General features: G+C 29.0%; 3 protein-coding genes across 3 annotated transcripts; all 3 read right to left on the bottom strand.

The window, feature by feature from the left end:
- Nucleotides 1-3,964: 3,964 nt before the first annotated feature.
- Nucleotides 3,965-5,741, bottom strand: LOC124837754 (small ribosomal subunit protein uS19x). The gene is made up of 3 exons (XM_047313215.2): nucleotides 5,602-5,741; nucleotides 5,319-5,528; nucleotides 3,965-4,381 (listed from the first exon to the last, which is right to left on the bottom strand). The coding sequence occupies exons 1-3, from the start codon at nucleotides 5,602-5,604 to the stop codon at nucleotides 4,133-4,135; spliced, it is 462 nt and encodes a 153-aa protein (XP_047169171.1). The 5' UTR covers nucleotides 5,605-5,741; the 3' UTR covers nucleotides 3,965-4,132.
- Nucleotides 5,742-10,778: 5,037 nt separating this feature from the next.
- LOC148205336 (uncharacterized) lies at nucleotides 10,779-11,727 on the bottom strand. Its single transcript, XM_088104319.1, has 2 exons — nucleotides 11,466-11,727; nucleotides 10,779-11,170 (listed from the first exon to the last, which is right to left on the bottom strand). Exons 1-2 carry the CDS (start codon nucleotides 11,725-11,727, stop codon nucleotides 10,779-10,781), a joined length of 654 nt encoding a protein of 217 aa, XP_087960445.1.
- Nucleotides 11,728-13,877: 2,150 nt separating this feature from the next.
- On the bottom strand, nucleotides 13,878-16,826 carry LOC148205335 (two-component response regulator ARR14-like). The gene is made up of 4 exons (XM_088110406.1): nucleotides 16,670-16,826; nucleotides 14,591-14,736; nucleotides 14,350-14,505; nucleotides 13,878-14,284 (listed from the first exon to the last, which is right to left on the bottom strand). Exons 2-4 carry the CDS (start codon nucleotides 14,718-14,720, stop codon nucleotides 14,025-14,027), a joined length of 546 nt encoding a protein of 181 aa, XP_087966532.1. The 5' UTR covers nucleotides 14,721-14,736; nucleotides 16,670-16,826; the 3' UTR covers nucleotides 13,878-14,024.
- Between the last annotated feature and the right edge of the window lie 2,206 nt (nucleotides 16,827-19,032).

The raw sequence follows: 19,032 nt of genomic DNA, 5'->3' as shown, positions 1-19,032 counted from the left end.
ATTCATGGCCATTTAGAACTTACATTTGGATCTCCATCACTATTAGATCAATTATTGTCTTTCGTTCTATCACATGCACCATAGTTTCTCCTAAGATTAAGAATGTCGTAACTGCACATGATTCAAATTGAACGGATAAGAAAAAGACAATGGTTTATTGTCATAAATAAAATATTAATCATTATACCAAACAAATGGATATTTAGATAATACCGATGAGCAGTAGTTCTTGAAGAATTCAAGAACGGTAACATCAACATCAATGACAATGAAGTTGATAATACGAGGAAAATTAATTTGTATAGCCATGAACGACCAATTCTTGATACCACAAAAATTAAATAAAAAGTGAAACTCTCTTTAGAAACAAAAATACAATTCCTTTAAAACACAACTAAAAAGTGCACACTAAGACGACTTAATTATATTTTTGTATTTCAATGATAAAGAAGCTCTTTGATCAATTTTTTTTTTCAATTCATGACCTTGCTGCATATGTTTCTCCAAGATTGTAAAATTTAGATTTGTTTTTCTTAAAGTTGTTTATAATATTAACTGAAAATGAATTGAGTTTGGGTTCAGGTTGTTTTCCCTGATTATTGATTTGTGTATAATGTTCAATTGTTTATAACGTGTTTGTCTTGTCCTGCCAAAATTTTTGGGACAAGCCTGATTGATTTTATTGTTATTGCTGATTCACGGTTAGTACTGAACTGCTTGGATGAAGTTTTTCTTTCTTTGTTGATTTATTTTTGTTTTTGGTGTGAACTGTATTTACCTACATCCTTGGAAATGATGAGTCTGAATGTTACAGTGGGAAGGTTATCCAGATTGTGAACGTCACCTCACAGTGGTAACATAATTTGATTGATTGCATTGATAAATTAATTTTGGATCACAATGCTTTTACCCTCTTACTAATTTTACCTATGCGTTTTTTTTATGCATCTCAGTTTGACCTTATTTATCTATTACTGTTAATCCTCATTCTTTATATTGCTGCTTTCTTTATTCAGTGTCCACAAATTCACTTTCAGCTAAAGTTTATTCAGTGTCCACAAATGTGTTATATGGACTATAGGAAGATGTTGTATGGTGGTTATATATATGAGTGCACGTGTGTGAGAAACAAATTAGATATTTTCTGGTGAATCTAATGTCAAATAATCCTTACAGAGAGAGTATAAAGATATTGAAAAGCCATAAATTTATTGACTAAAGAATAGATTTCCAGGTTGGATGATGGCACACAAGATTTCATATCTTATTAACGGTCATGCTTAAGAAGATACAAAATAAGACATTGATATTGTCAAGATCTGTATTATGAGTTTCATGTATGATGTGTGCTATGATTTTCTTGATGTTATTAAATTAGAAAATATAATTGTCAGTAACAATTGTATCCAGTTCAGGGGAAAGTTGGAGCAGGATTGATTGGTCTGAAAATGGAACAAACTTATTTAAGATAGGTTATTTGATTAATCTTTTTAAGAACAAGGATCCACTTAGAAAAGTTGATAAAAAATTGTGTAATTAAAATAGGGAGAAGGTGAGCAAAGAGAATATTAGGAAACCTGTTTAAAGAAATCTTGATTTAAATGGATTTCATGAAATTTTGGTTTCTGATGAAGTTCACTGGCATTGATGGATCCATTTATTTATCTAACACCACCTAGTGAGATAAGGCTTGGTGTTATTGTTTGTTTTAGAATTAGCTAATTACTGAACACTATTCTTAACCCCCATTTTATTAGTCTGTAACTAAGAATATTTAATTCAATGGTGCAGTGGTTTGACACAGACAAATTACAAAGAATTGAAACTCTTTGGATAGATCTTCTTTGAAAGTACTTATAAGAGGGGGTAAATAAGTTAAAATTTCATAAGTTAAATATTGTCTTATGCAGAATTTGAAATAAACTCGTGATGAAACTAAACGAGAGAATTTCTATAATAACCTAATTATAAATTAATTTTAACTTAGAAAAAAATCAAGTTATATTACTTTCTTATTTTCTTCTCCTGTAAACATGTATTGAGAAGTTTATTCAGACATAACCTTAATATGTCTCTTTTATTACCCTTCATTGTTTACCATTGACAGACTGCATTTGTTCAATAATTTCTTATATATATGAATAATTAAAAGTTTAGGTGTTACTTACCTTGATAGCATGACATGTTCTCAATAAATGTGTGCAATTACTTTCTTGTTCTTGGCTAGTAGATTATATCCGAAATTATCAATGTGGTTTTCTATTCTCTAAGAAAACATTACTTGCATAGAATTTTGGGTTTGTATAAGTTAACCTCAAAGAATGAAATGAAGAGTAATTGCTTCAAGCAGAGTTCTCTTGTGGATGAGAAAGTTGAGTATTGTCATATTACTATTGCAAAATTCTATTAAAAAAGTGGCTTGGTCATTGCGTTGGAGGAATGAAGTGCCACAAAGTCTATTACGTTTTGGTCAAACCATGTCATTCATTTCAAATCAATTGTATATTTTTTAAAGTTTTCAAAGATCCATGTCAACTTTAAGTAAAAATAAAATATAAGATAATCCAAGTACAAGCATCTATAAGCAGTTTACCATTATCTCCAATCTTAACAAAAAAATGTGTGCTCAAGTAGACATTTTCTTAATCCAATTTTAGGGAAATAAACTTCTATCCGACTATATAACGCTCGTTGTTTTAGCCTGTAAAAAACGTCTTTAATTTATATGCAGAAAAAAAATGATTTAATATGTAGTTGGAAAATAAGGATAAAAGCATTATAGTATTATTAGGAATTTAAGGTGAGTTAAAATCTTAATTCATAAAAATGACTAAGATATATATAAGCATAAGTTCAAAAATTCATTATCTTAATATTTTTAATTGAAAATAGTGTTTGATTTTTAATATATGTTTGTTTGCAAAATAAAAACTTCACAATGGTATCAAAATTAATTGATAATTGATCTTGGTGACGTTTCACGAGTATGTATAAAGTAAAGGAAAAATCTTAACATTTAAAGTTATATATATATATATATATATATATATATATATATATATATATATATATATATATATATTTTGCTCATTTTTATGAGTTAAGATTTTAACTCACCTAAATTCCTAATAATACTATAATGTTTTTATCCTTATATTAAAAGAGGCTTTATCCATCCTCCCAAAGTAAATTTTATACTAGAAAGCAATCCCAAAGTAAATTTTTTATACTAGAAAGCAAAAGACTTATATACTAATTTGATTTTTTTAGTTAAGTATTTTCAATGAGGTCTTAGTTTTTTAATCTTGTTAATTTTTTAGAAATTCCTAATTCTTGTTAATTTAATTTATTTTAATCTTTTTTTAATAATACCATTTATGTTGAATCATGTTAATACTAAATTAAACAAAATTAAGAAAAATAAAAATCCAACTGAAAAAGAAAACAGAAACCAAATTAATATTTAAGTCAAATTAAAATAGAAGAAACATTGAACACTTTCGGAAAAAATAAATACTCTCCACAAAAAATATTGTCACTCTAATCTTAAGAACATTCTATTATGATTTAGTTAGAAAAGCATTGCAAATGGTTTAAATTTCTTTTCCAATACATTTGTGAGTGAATTCATTGTTTCCAAAAGGCAAGGTACTTTTTAGAAATTAGAAAATAAATAATAATGCCAGTTTTTGAAGAACGATGATTTTTCATAAATAAACGAATAACATAAACGAGCGTAAGTTTATTTTAAGCATAACTGTTTAAAAATGTCATGGTTTTTCTCATCCAGAACGAAAGCGCCACATTGTTTTTACGACCTTAACGTAGATGAGAAGCCTATTTACATACTAGGTTTAAACCAGAAGAAATTTGCGTATCGAAGTTAGATTTAGCAGGTTCAAAAAACAACGTAGATTGTCGGTTGATTCTATGAAGAACCCAATTGCTTTGAACAAAACGTAACTTCACAAAGACACTAAAATCTTCAATCTATAGAATTAAATCATGATAACAGTAAGTCAAAACATAGATAAGTAACTGAAATAAAAACGGTCAAACAATCAAAATCTCTGATAAGAGTTGGTTTTCTTTCTTCAGACCACTACAAACTAAAGTTGCCCACAAAAAGTTCTCACTTGAGAGGAATAAACCTGGATGAGTGAGTAGCACCAATACCAGGTCTCCCGTGCTTAACGGGCTTGTATGAGATAGAAAACTCGGCCAAATAATGCCCAATCATCTCAGGTTTGATTTCAACCTGGTTAAAGGTCTTGCCATTGTATACTCCTATGATGCTACCAATCATCTCAGGAACAATGATCATGTTGCGGAGGTGGGTGCGCACTGGTTCTGGCTTCTCACCTGCTGGAGCTTCCCTTTTCTGCGACCAAAATAAAGCTCAGATATCAAAAAATCAATTCAATACCTACAATTAAACCTCAAAATCAAGCAAAATCGATGATTATTCTAACAAATCACCAACAATTTGTACGCAGGCAAATATTAAGTTTAATTAAGAATTTGCCCAGTATACTTCTCCACACTATATTGCTTTGATCCTATAGGTACCACTTCTAAATCACTGGAACAAGCAAATGGGCTCCTTTAGCCTCTGGTGAGATGAAAAATTTATCTGACAGTTTCTTTTACGATCGGATTACAAAGATTTGAGTTTGAGCGCAGTGAACAAAATTTCATAAATACAAAAAATGTTTGGATATTGCTAAGTAAAATTGGTTTCATTATACTGAACTACAACAGCAAGGGTTTCCCTAAGAACAGTTGTTAATATTATACCCGAAAAGTTTGTTCAGTTCCTATATCAAATAGCCTAGTTGACAAATTTGCAAGAATGGAAATAAATAAAATAATTTCACTATGCATCATGTGTGATTTGACTAAAAATGATAAACTAAATACATTTCGAGTGGGATGAAAAAATACAGAAATTTTATAACAAACGATTGAAATCATCAAAATGTTCAGATAATAGTATAAAATCATAAAACAACTTCAAGGTATACCAACTATTGGAAACAATTCGAAAGCACTGCAGCAAAACGCAGTAAAATAAAGATTTAGCACCGAAAACTTTCGTGCTATGCATAAATAATAAAGAAAAGATTTAGCAGCGATATCTTTAGTGGATTCATTGGGATTAAAGCTGGTGGTGCGACCTCAAAAATCACTAGGTGTAAAGGGAACACGATACTATTAAAACATATCCACCATATAAAACAAATTGAAGTTGAGAAAATGAAAATTGAAAGCATAAAAGCCAGATCAGAAATAAAGAGAGAAATAATAGAGTATTATACCGCTTTGCGAAGCTTCTTGATCAAGGCCATGGGCTTTCTGGTTAGACCTCTCTGGAACCTTCTACGAGCGCGAGCACTGAAAAGCTTGACAAGTTCATCTGTGGACATATCAAGAAGAGCATCGAGATCCACGCCTCTGAAACTGAACTTCTTGAATGTTCTCTTCTTGGGCTGCCCCGCTGCCGCCGCGACATCGACCTCAACGTCTGCCTGAAAATTCAATCACAGCCATGAGAACAAAAATAAACAGAGGCATTACCAATGTCATTGGAGACATGCTCACCATTCTTGCCGCTTCCTAGGTTTTCAACAACAAGAACCACGATAGGTGTTTCGATTTTGCTTAAATATGAGGGTTTTATGCATCAACCCTAAACAATATAGAGAGTGTCGTTGGTTTCTGGGACTGGGCTTCAATATTAGATTACTTCCCAGAAAGCCCATTTCACCTTTTAATTATATATAACATTGAATATATTTATTATATAAATTTAAGTTGATTAAAATATAATTTAAAATAAATATTAATATTTAGTTTGCTTATATTTTTTTAATAAAATGTGTTTTTTCACAATAATATAAATAATTCAAATAAAGAACTTTTCCTATAATTCTAGATAACTTGTATATATTAGTGTCATTCACTTACATCTCCAACCTAAATTTTGTTTTTGTCACCTCCAACCTATTATATTTGTTTAGTTATGATATTAAATGTTTAATTTATAATTTTTAAATTATGTTACAAATTAGACTTAAATATGTTTGAATAAAATTGGTAAGGAAACATTATTAAATTAATTTTTTTTACCAAAATTAATGTATTATTCATTATTGTTAATCTATTCAAACATATATAAGAATAATTGGTAACATAATATATGAAAAATTATAAATTAAACATCTAATATTATAACTAAATAAGTATTGAAGGTTGGAGATGACAAAAACAAAATTTAGGTTGGTAATGTATGTGAATAACACTAATATATATGGGTTATATAGAACAATAATAAAATATATAATTATTTAAATTTAATTATATTATATTTATGAATAATATTTTATAATTGATAATTTTTTCTAAATATTTTGTTACAGACTATTTTCTAAAGATATAATTAAAATTATAAAACATGGAATGAAAATTAGTTTGTTGTTAAATATTTAACTCAATATTTTAAAAATTGTACTACAATACAAATTTTATTTGTCCATTGTATAAATATATAAAAAATAACTTTAATTAATAATTTAGTTCTTATATTTATTATATTAATTTAATTTTTATTCAAATGATATCTTTTTAAGAGCTACAGCGTTAACATTTTTTAAAGGATGAACTTAAACATAGTATTGTTTTTTTCTTTCTCTTTGTTATATAGACTATAGTGTTACCATTCAATCTTCCAATATCTCATTCAACATTATAAAAACAAAGCAAAATCACTCAAATAAATAAACATAAATATTTGACAAAGACCATCTTCGAGGATGTCATGGTTAGATTTTGTGATTGTGCCTAAATTAAAGCTGGAAAAAAAAGGAAGACAAAAAGTAATTGTTTAATTAATTAGAGAAAAAAAAAAGACAAAATTAAATGTGAAATTTGCATATGGTAAGGGAAGTAGAAAAGAGAGAATAAATATTAATAAAATGTAGAGGAAAAGAGAGGGAAGATAGAGAAATGAAAAATGATGAAAGATGATAAATAATTAAAAAGAAAGGTGCATGGATAACAGAAAAAATAAATATACATGTGATCACATTTTTTAACACGAAATTAATATAAGGATCATATTGAATTATTTTAAATTAAATGAGATTGAATTGAAGATAAAATAAAATTAAAAATCCATGAAACAACAACTCAATCAGTATTGAAACAAAATTACCTATTAAGAAAAATAAATACTACATGATTAAAATTAGATGTCAACTCGCATCTAATATATCAATTTAATTTGATATATTACTATTTCACAGATCAAATGATATTCATACTTTTTTTAAAAAAAGTCTATATTTAAAAAGTTAACTATCAAACTACTTTTTTTTACAAAATAAAGAGTTGATAATATTGTATTAGAAAGACTTTTATCTGTTCTTAAAAAAAACACTAATAATCATAGAGAAAAATTAGTCTATGTTTATCACGTTTAGAGTTTACAGATAACGAGAAAACCAATTGGTAGGCAGTTAATAAATTTTTTGCATGTATGTGGCTATACGGTTGAATAAATAGTCGTACCAAAATAATGAATTTATATATATATATATATATATATATATATATATATATATATATATATAATAGTATTGATTCAATTAATTAATATGTTTGAACAATAACTATATTATTTTATTAAAAATCATTTAATTCAACTAGATCATAAAAGATTCAATCTTCCAAAGTCGAGGGTACAGTGTTTAAATTTTATATTAGAAAGTGTAAATTCTTGATTTTAGAGTTTTATTTTATTATTTTACATTTAGATTTTCGTATTTTTTTTCATTTGTTATGATCACTTTTCAACTATTTTTCATAATATCTTTGTATTGGTTGATAGATGCAGAAAGAAAAGACACACAAAGAATGAAACTGAGAGATACAAGGAGAAGGGCAGAGAATACGCGTAAGAGAGAAAATGAAAGTAATTCTGTAATTGAGAGAGTTGTTGTTCCAAACAGAGGGAGAGTCCTTATATACAAGAGTGAAACAAGCTCAGAGGTACAACGGTAGACTGTCTAAGATGAAACAGACATGCTTGAATTATATATCTAATACACCTCCTTAATTCAAGCTATTCAATGTTGGTACTCGAGTTTCCTTTCTTTTCCTTTATGAGAAACTCAAATTTGTCAAGCTTGAGTGTTTTTGTAAACATATAAGTCAATTGTAGATCAGTCCTGCAATGAAGAAGCTCAATTCTGTCTTTATTCACCATATTACGTAAGAAGTGAAACTTTACTTCAATGTGTTTGCTTCTTCCGTGGTTTACTGGATTCTTTGCCAAACTTATAACATATGTGTTGTCCATCTTCAACTCAATTGATCTCTCGGTTTGAACCTTCAAATCTTTCAGAACCTCATTCAACCAAACACCCTGACACATAGCATGACATCCAACTATATATTTTGCTTCGCTGCTTGATAAAGCAATCTATTTGCTTCTTAGAGCTCCACGAGACAAGCGCCTTGTTTATGAAAAAAATGTTCTCCGATGTGCTCTTCCTCTCAACCTGATCACCACCAAAGTCAGAATCGGTATATCCAACCAACTTCAACTATTTTTTCTTCATGCCATATGGAAACAAAATACCATAGTATGCGGTCCCTTTGACATATCTCAATATGCGTTTGGCTGCAGTCAAGTGACTTCTCATAGGGTTGCTAATGAATCGGCTTAACAGGCCCACTCCAAACATTATATTTGACCTACTATTGCATAAAAACCGTAAAGATCCAACAAGTTGCTTATAAGTTGTTCCATCCACTCCTTCTTCATCAATCTTTAATTTCACATTAACCTCGAGTGGATTTTTGGTATCATTACACTGAGTCATCTTGAACCTCTCCAATAAATCTTTCACGTACTTTTTCTGATGCATCACCAAACCTGCAGCAGTGTGTGAAAACTTCATTCCTAAAAAATAGCTGAGCCTTCCAAGATTTGTCATTTCAAATTATGCTTCCATCATCTGTTTGAATTCTTCAATGTATTTCAAGTTGAAACCTGTCACCAACAAGTCATTAACGTATAGACACACAATCATTATGTCATCTCCATCATTCTTCTTCACATACAGACTATGCTCTACAACACATCTCTCGAACCTGTGACTGATAAAGAATTCATCGATCCTCTTGTTCCACGCTCGAGGAGCTTGCCTCAATCCGTAGAGTGCTTTGTGCAGCTTGTACACTCGATGTTTCTTCTCCTTGTTGTTGAATCCTGGAGGCTGCTGGACATAAACCTCCTCCTCCAAAGGACCATACAAAACTGCATATTTAACGTCAAGTGCAAATAATAACCATTTCTTGGCACAAGCAATAGCAACTACTAATCGAATTGTTTCTAACCTTGCAACAGGTGCGTAGACTTCTATAAAATCTACACCTTATCTTTGAAGAAAGCCTCTTGCCACAAGTTTAGCCTTGTGCTTCAATACAATGCCATTCAGATTTAGCTTCTTCTTGAAGACCCACTTCACTCCAATGCTTTGTTTTCCAGGTGGCAGATCAATCAACTTCCACGTTTTATTCTTCTCAATTGATCTCAGCTCTTCAATTATAGCTTCCTTCCAAATTGATTGTGACAGTGCATCATCAACATCCAATGGTTCACTTCCAGCCATCAAAGCCAAGTGAATTATATCACCTTCTTCATCTACTCCAGCATCAGAATACACCTCGTACTCGGAGAACCTATAGGGTCTTGTTGTTTGTCTTCTCGGTCTTCCTATAACTTTTCCAGAGCCTGTATTTCCAGCATCGCTCTCACTAGCCTCTCCAGTTTCTGATATAGCCTGTATCGGCACATGCATCACAACTTTCGTACTCTTCAAACTTGACTGGTTGCATTTCCAATTCCAGTTATCATCTTCAAGAACCAACACATCCCTGCTTATCACCATCTTTCTCCTGATAGGGTCATAGAGCTTATACGCACCGATCGGATGATAACCAACGAACACCATAGCCTTTCCTTTGTTGTCAAGCTTTGATCTCCTCTGATCTGGAATGTGACAAAATGCCAAGGAACCAAAGATTTTAAAATGCTTGACTAAGGGTTTTGTACCTGTCCAGATTGCATGTGGCACACTGTTTGTTAGCCTCTTCGTTGGACACCTGTTGAGCACATAAACAGCCGTCGACACCACTTCTCCCCACAACCTATGTGGCACTTCCTTCTCCTTCAGCAGACACCTGGCCATGTTCATTATGGTCTTGTTCCTTCTCTCAACTAAGTCGTTGTGTTGAGGATTGTAAGGTGTGACCACTTCATGAACTATTCCACATTTTTTACAAAAGTTTTCGAAGTCTAACGAGGTGTATTCACCTCCTCCATCGGTTCTAAGAACTTTAACCTTCATTCTGGTCTCTCTTTCTACATGTTCTTTGAACTTTCTGAACGTCTCTAAAGCTTCGCTTTTCTGCTTTATGAGATACACTCATTCCATTCGACTAAACTCATTGATGAAAGAGATGAAATACCTGTTTCCCACAAACGTTGGTACATCCAGCGGACCACATATGTCCGAATGTACTACCTCAAGACATTCTTTAGACCTCATCTCCAATTGTGCTTGAAAAGTTCTTATGGCTTGCTTCCCAATAATGCAGGATTCACATGATTTCTCTAGTATGATGATATCTGGTAACCCATAAACCATCGTCTTTTTGCTCAGTTGCTGCAAGTCTCGGAAGTTAAGATGCCCGAACCTAAGATGCCATCTCTAGTTCTCAACCATATCCTTGCAAACCCGAAAAGTACAGTTTTTAAAGATCTTGCTTCTCAAGATCAATTTCCTACTTCTGTCAAATACTTCCACTTGATCATTGTTTCCCATAATCATCGTGAAGCCTTTTTCTATCAGTTGACCAATACTCAGCAAGTTGCACTTCATCTCTGGTACGAGAAGAATGTTTTCTATTGTTGCATGTTGCTCGTTTTTCTTCTTTATGATGACATTTATGATTCCTTCAACTCTCAACGTGTTGTCATCTACAACTCTGACCTTGCTTTTCTTTGATTCATCCAAATCGATCAACCATTCTCTATTGTACGTCATGTGGTTTGAGCACCTTGAGTCTAAATACCACGATTTGTTTAAAGACTCATAGCTCTCTGAAGGGGTTGTAACCATGAGAATTAGAGGTTTTGAATCAGACTATTCTTTCACCAGATGAGCCTCCTTGTTCTGAACTTTCTTGTTTTGAACTTTCTTATTCTGAATACCTTTATTTGAATAGCACTCATGTGAAAAATGTCCCATCTCGTGACATGTGAAACATTATATTTCTCCTATCTTTCTCCTTATAATTCTTTTTTGAACCACCTTTTCTCTCAGAAGAATCGCTTCTTTCTTCTTGATCATCTACTCTGTTGTCGTTCTTCCATTTTCTTTATGCAGTGGACTTACCTTTCCAATTTTTAAACTTCTTCTTTCCTTCGCCTTTGACGTGCTGGACCGTTAACACCCGATCATTGTGTTTGACAAGATTTCTTTCCCGCATCCTCATCTCATATGCCTCCAATGAGCTTTGAAGTTCTTCTATCTTGAGTTTCTCAAGATCTCTCGACTCCTCGATTGCTACCACAATGTGATCAAACACTAGAGGCATTGATCTCATGATCTTCTCAATTATCACGAGGTCAGTAACGGCTTCATCACAACCTTTCATCTGATTAGCAATCAACAATATTTGGCTAAAAAATCACTCACCTTATCACCTTCCTCCATCAACAAGTGTTCATATCCGTTGAAGGGTTTTCCATTCCTCCTTTCGCACTTGAGATGAACCTCTCTTGCTGCAGCACCACTACCACCAGACCTTTTCGTCCACCAGCACCACTACCACTAGACCACCTTCTAGCACCACTTATAGGAAACAGTTACCTTCAAACAAGGAAAGAAGCACGAGCACGGAGAACACGCAGTGAAGGAAAAATAGCAAAATGAAAGAGAAACAAATGTGATTTCCATTCGTGGGGTTGAATATCAATTTGTAGTGGGGACCGTTTTTAATAAGTGGTTGAAAGTTGTGTGAAAAGCAAATTTTTTTAACCGCGGAAGAGTAAATAACGAATGTGGTAGGGTAGGGAGAAGAGTGTGGAGGTGTAAGGAGAATCAATCTTAGCTGCAAGTTAAAATGACAACTTTTAGATATATTTTAAATGTCTATAAAAAGAAAGATAAAGCTCGCTAAGATAAATTCTATATATACATTAGTGTTTCACGTCTCGCTCTTATGTTATCTTTACTTTTCTTTATTATATATTTTTTTTAAATATTTATATATTGTAACAACACTTTATTTAAATTATTAACACCTTATTTAAATAATTGTTTTTATAATTAAGAGATTCAATGATATATTTGAGTTTATAAAATATTCTTATTTACTTTTAACTTTTGACTAAGTAAATTATTAATACTTTTTTCTTCTTTATTTATTCTTTCTATTTTCCTTCTAATAATTTTCATTTTCTTTTTACTTTTGTACAAGTTCTTAATCTATCTTTGAATAATTAAGGGTGAAGGAATTTAGTAGCTGAAATCCCTAATAGATCTCCCACATTTAGAGGTAAATATTGAATTTTAAAAATAGTTTAGGCAAGCGTGACATCGAGTTTCAAAAAATTTTAAAGCATTGGATTTCAGCGTCGAATTAAGGGATCTTAAAATTCAATTAAAAAGACGTAGTATTTCGAATTTCAATAGATTTTGAAATTTAGTATACTCCTCAACTGAATTTTGAAATCTGGTTTTTATTTTTCTTTTCTTTTTATTCTTTTAAAATTTATTTAATGGGTTATGGTTTTGTTAATTTTTATTTTATTTTATTTTGTGTGTTTTTTGTTTCGATCATTTATTGTCTCAAAAATTTAATTATTTTTATGTGTTTTTTAATTTATATTTAATGACTTTTGGTTTTGTTAGTTTTTATTTTTTTTGTGTTTTTATTTTGGTTATTTATTGTTTTAAAATTTAATTAATGTATTCTTGCATTTGCTTGATTATTATCCCATATAGTTTCACTCTTACGTTGTTTTGGTATAATTGTATGATTAAATTTTATTTTATTGTCGTGAATTTTTTTTTTTTAAAGTTATAAGAAAAGTATTTAGGTGTAGTTTTAATACACAAATTTATTCGAAAATTGGATAGTTTGTTTTCTTTTGGTTTGAAATATTAATTTAATTTTATATTGTTCCTTTAGCTATTATACTCCATACTATTCGTTGAACTAAAATTTGTTACACGACTTAGATTTTATTATCTCATTTTTTGTTAGTTTAGATGTAGAATATGAGTTTAAACATAAGGTAATATCATTAATATAAACAAATTTATGTAATAGTTTTGTTTTTCTTTTATCTTTTATTTTTTTTTCTATTTTAATTACACTATTTTATTGAGTTTGGATAGAAGCACAATTTCTCATCGAAATATTCATTTTAAAAAGAAAGGTTAAATTTATGGGTAAAATGAAAACAAGTGAGTAACCAAAAAAATATTAAACATTGTTCCTACTTGTTATATTTATGGGCAAAATGAAAACAATTAGTGAGTAATAAAAAAATATTAAGCATTCTTCCTACTACCTCACCCCGCCTCTCACCTTCACCTTTACCTCTCTCTCAATATATATATATATATATATATATATATATATATATATATATATATATATATATATATATATATATATATATATACTTTCAATATAATAATTTGAATTATTGATTTAAATTTTCATTTAAACATGTTCGGTAGAAAATTATTTTAACTCTTCGATCTATAAATTAAAGAAACTATTCGCACTAAGAATAAGAATAAGAATAACAATGTATTAATGAAGGAAATGAACTATTTTAATAGTAATAGTAATTTTATATTCTTCACAGTCTCTTTATTCAGCTATGGCAGCTTTTTGACTTCTTAACTATATATTTTGCAGTAGTCTGTTATACTAGGCTATTCTTTCTTATGGGGAGTATCATCATCGGCTTCGGCTTCTCCATCAGAGTTATTACCTGTCTCACCTTTTTCATCACTTTTTTCATCTTCTTCCAAGATATTGCGCCTGAAGTAGAAATGATGTCGATACATAGGTGACCACAACTTCTTATTCTCGAACAAAGACTCATGCTTAAAGAAGGGTTTAATCCAATAATCGCAAGCTCCATGTCTAAAAGCCTTCTTTTGGGAAAGCGGAGTACGATCCTCAGACATCACTACAGATGGTTAAACAGTCAAAAGTTGAAAACTTAAGTAAAAAGGTAAAAGATTAGTTACTTACTGATGAAAGGAACATCAATTGCTTCATCATCGAGCATTTCCAGAAATTCATAGCCATCAATCATTGGCATATGGAGTTCCATGATAATCAAATCAAACTCTACTTCTTCTTCCAGCAAAAGTTTGATCGCACTTGAAGTTTCAGAGCATATCTTAACTGCACACAGCTCAAAAGCATAAGAAAAAAACACAAATATTTCTCTTAAAGAATGATAACGAATAAAATATTATATATATCTAACCTTGATGAGAATACTTGTTGCATGATTTCTCGATGAATTCAAGAACTTTGAGGTCAGTATCAATGACAAGGACATTATAATTTGATTTTAATGGAAATTCAGGCGGGTCAATTGAAGAACTTTCGGCCATCACTCTCCACTATCACCTTATATCAGGAATGGAGAAAGCAAGGGAAAGAAATAAATACATATGGCATGGTATAACAAAATCCAAACAACAATATATATAATAATATTTTAATTAATAATACAAGCTTTGTTGGATTCATGTTAAAATGCATATTCCATTTACACAACGAAAGAATCTCAGAGATCACATCACCACACATTAACAAATTCTCAACTAATTGGATAAAAATATAAAATATGAATAGTTTTAAAATTAAAATAATAAAATTTACAAAATTAAATATTAAAAATTAGTAATAAAATATTTATTAAAACTTATACATTTTATATTAAATTGTAATCTCTGAAAAATACAATAAAAGGTCCAAAATTTTAAAGGTATAGTTTAACTAGTCTACATCCAATATCCACCTCTAACTTAACATTAACTTAAAAAGATATCAGAAACAATTACTAAAATCTCCATAAAAAAATATACTAAGTAGAAGAATCTTTTAACTCTTCATTGTATAAATTAAAGGAACGAACCACTGTCTTCAAAACAAAAAAAAACAGAGAAAATATTCAAATTTGGATAAAATAAAGGGACCTCTCAATTTTTAGTTAGTTTAGGAATTTTAAAAATCATATTAAAAACGAGCCAATGATATAAGTATTATATATGCATGCATTTAAATTTTGATCCTGACAATGTCCCTACAATCTTTTCTTTCTTTCTTTCTTTTGTGGCATTGACACAGTGGACACATAGTTAATGACCCAATGTACATGACAAATTATTGGCATCCTAGAACCTTCATCTTATGCCTTATAAGAATATTTGGCTGATTATTGTTCTCTAGCGGTGAGCGTTCTGAATGTTTATATATATATATATATATATCAATGGATTTTGTATCATTTATTATGTATGATGTGCAAAATTGCAAAATTGTTTTTGCAGAACTGATTTGTAATAAATGGAGAAAAGCTTCTGATACTGAATTTTTCATCCTAACAAGCCATGGGAGGTAATTCCAAGAATATTAAGTAACTTCTAATACTTGGTCATTAGAAAACAGTGGATCATGAATTTCAATATATGTTTTGGAGGTGACGAAAAAGAGGCGGTGAATCTCATGAGACACTGAGGATCCACAAAAGAAGCAGTTGCGGCCGCAAAGGAAACTTTGAGTAGGCTTAAAAAGAAGGGTCTATAAAGATAGATGACAAATGAAACTTAGAAAGATCCACCAAAGGTTTGTCCATGATTGGAACACTTTCCCTTAATTTCTCGTTAAGCCCATTAAATTTAAAATGAAAAAGTTAGTTTTAGAACTCACTACTAATCTACTTATTATTACCTTGGCAAACTTAAAGTATTTTCAATTTTGGTAAAATTCCTAAAGCAGGTTGAGTTGCAAAATTTAACCAACTACTCACTCTATTACTCTAACACATCCAGTCCATCATCATTTATATACTCCACATCTTTATCCCACATACCAAACTTTCTTTCCCCACGTAAATCAATCAAAAGACCAGATTCAAAAGCCATTATTGTTTTTTTGTTGTTGTTCTTAAGTGATTGGAGTGTTACGTGTAATTTGACATATTCGTTGTGCAAGAAGGACAAAATAAATCAATCATTAGAGCAAATATGAAGAGGGTTTCTAGCCCTAACAAACCCTAATGTAGCCGCAGGTATACAGAGAATAATAAAGGCAAAGAATTTGTCTCAATTATTAGCGTCTCAGAGGTTATGAATCATGCTGGTCTTATTTCGATTTCCATTAATTCCATCTCATCATAACTTTTAAAAAAAACAGCAAACATTAATTTTAATTTGGTGAAAGATGCCATGAAATCGATTCCGCAATGATTGTGTTTGGTAAACTCAGTTATAGATAGAAGGCATATATGACATAATAGATCCATCTAATTCTCAAAGTAGTTGAAATGAACACTAACCTGTCGGACGTAACTCGATTCTCTTCTTCTACACTCGATCCGCCGAAGACGGTGGCACGGTTCAGAAATGTGAGGGTTACGTGAGAAGGAGATGCTTGCAAAGATAATAGAAGTGGCCCATGAGTTGCAAGTTAACATTGCAGAAACGTTTTCATATGCATTTCCAAGATTTCATAACGCAACTTTAATTTTTCAAAAAATTCCATGACTAAAGTTAACAATTTCTTTTTAATTTTTTCTCTTTCTTACTAAAATTCTGCTTATCAAAATTTCTTAACATTTTTAACGGATTTTAATATTAACGATCGTTTAATAAATTTTTTAACTTTTTTTATTTAAAATTTAAAATTATTTAATTTTATATATTATTATTCTTATTATTTTATTTTTATAATTTTTATCATTTTTTATATTAATTATTATTATTGTTATTTTTTTATAATTATTATAATAGTGGAAATAATATTTTAATAATTATTAAAATATTAATATATATTAAATAGTTTAAAAATATTAATATATATTAAATAATTTTAAAATATTAAATAAAATTAAGAATGTATATTAAATTTTAAATAAAAATAAAATTTTAAAAAATTTACTATACAAATTTTCAAATTTATTAACATATCTTATCGAATTTTGAAATTCGTTAATATAGACATAAATTCGATTAACAAATTTTTTAAAACTTTATTTTTAATTTAAAATTTAATACAAATTTATTCTAATTTAAAATTTTAATATAATTTCATATATTAAATCAAATTTAATTTGTTTTTCTTTTATATTTTTGTTATTATTACTTTTATTTTAATTAATTTTACTTTTATTTTTATTCTTTCAATATAACTATTATAATTGTAAAAATAATATTTTAATAATTATTAATGAATGAATATATTAAATAATAACATATTTTTATTTTAAATTTAAAATAAAGTTTAAAAAAAATCTGAAACAAATTTCGAAATCCCTTAACATATTATTGAATTTCGAGATCTTTTTAACAATTTTTTTTTCAATTTTTTTTAATTAAAATTTAATAAATATTTAATTTAATTTAATTTTATAATATAATTTAAAATATTTAAATGTATTAAAATAGATTTTATATTATTATTATTCTTTGTATTTTTATTTTTTCTGTTTTTCTAATTTTTATTATTACTATTATTTTGATTATTTTTACTTTTATTTTTTTAATATAACTACTATAATAAAAAAATATTTTAACAATTATTAAATTATGCACATGTATTAAATGATATCAAAATTTTAAATTAAACTAGATTATTATTAAATTTTAAATTTAAAAACAAAATTTTAAAAGAATTTATAAACATATTCCATTAATTAAAAGATTTCGAAATCGGTTTAATGATATTTAAAAAAAAAAATCTTATAACAATCTCCATCAATTAGAAGTTTCATATAACAGATAATCAGATAATAAAAAAAAAAAATATGATAGTGTCATACATCAGATAATCATTTCTCATCTGAATACGGCAGAATTGGAACCCCTATCACAGTTTCTTCCACATCATCCTTTATAATGTCTTCTTCAACCTCCGTGACAGCCTGCACACCAGTTTCTTTTGTGCCAGCTCCTGCTAATACCCGCTATAAAGACTTATCTCAAGCTGAGATCAACGTTCATCGTGAAAAAGGGCTTTGCTATATTGTGATGAAAAATTTAACCCAAACCATCATTGTAAGGCTCGTTTCTTTCTATTACTTGGTGAAGGTGAGAATGTGGAGAATGTTGACAATAGTGGTGAGGACGTTGAGAATGGTGATAACATCTCACCTACTCCTTTAATTTTTTTTTGAATCATTATATTTTTAATTTTAATAAATATTATTTTTAATTATTTTTTTATTAAAATTATTTTATATTTTTTAACAGATTTCAAAATGTAATTTATAAATGTTTATAAAATTCTTTTTTAGATTTAAAATTTAATAATAATCTAATTTAATTTAAAATTTTAATATTATTTAATATAGGTTTGTATCTTAGTAATTATTAAAATATAATTTTTATTATTATAATAATTATAAATAATTAAAATAAAAATAGAAATAATAAAAATTAAAAAAATTAAAAATATATTAAAAAAAGATTAAGTATGTTTTTAGTTCTTAAACTATTAGACCAATTTGTTTTTAGTTCCTCTTTCAAACTAAACTACTTTTTCGTCTTTCTCCATTAGAAAAACATAATTTTTTGTCCAAAAAAACTAACAGCTTTAAAAAGAGGCTGAGGTGGCTAAGGTTTGGCCACGTGTGATGACATATTTCCTTTCTAACTTTTGTCACGTGTGATGACGTTTGATGACATTACACCTCAACTACTG

The sequence above is a fragment of the Vigna umbellata genome, chromosome 1 (genome assembly GCF_029865625.1).
Source record: "Vigna umbellata cultivar VRB3 chromosome 1, Vumbellata_1.0, whole genome shotgun sequence".
Classification (NCBI taxonomy): domain Eukaryota; kingdom Viridiplantae; phylum Streptophyta; class Magnoliopsida; order Fabales; family Fabaceae; genus Vigna; species Vigna umbellata.
The sequence above is the reverse complement of the archived record's forward strand: the minus strand, read 5'-3'. Positions and strand labels throughout refer to the sequence as shown.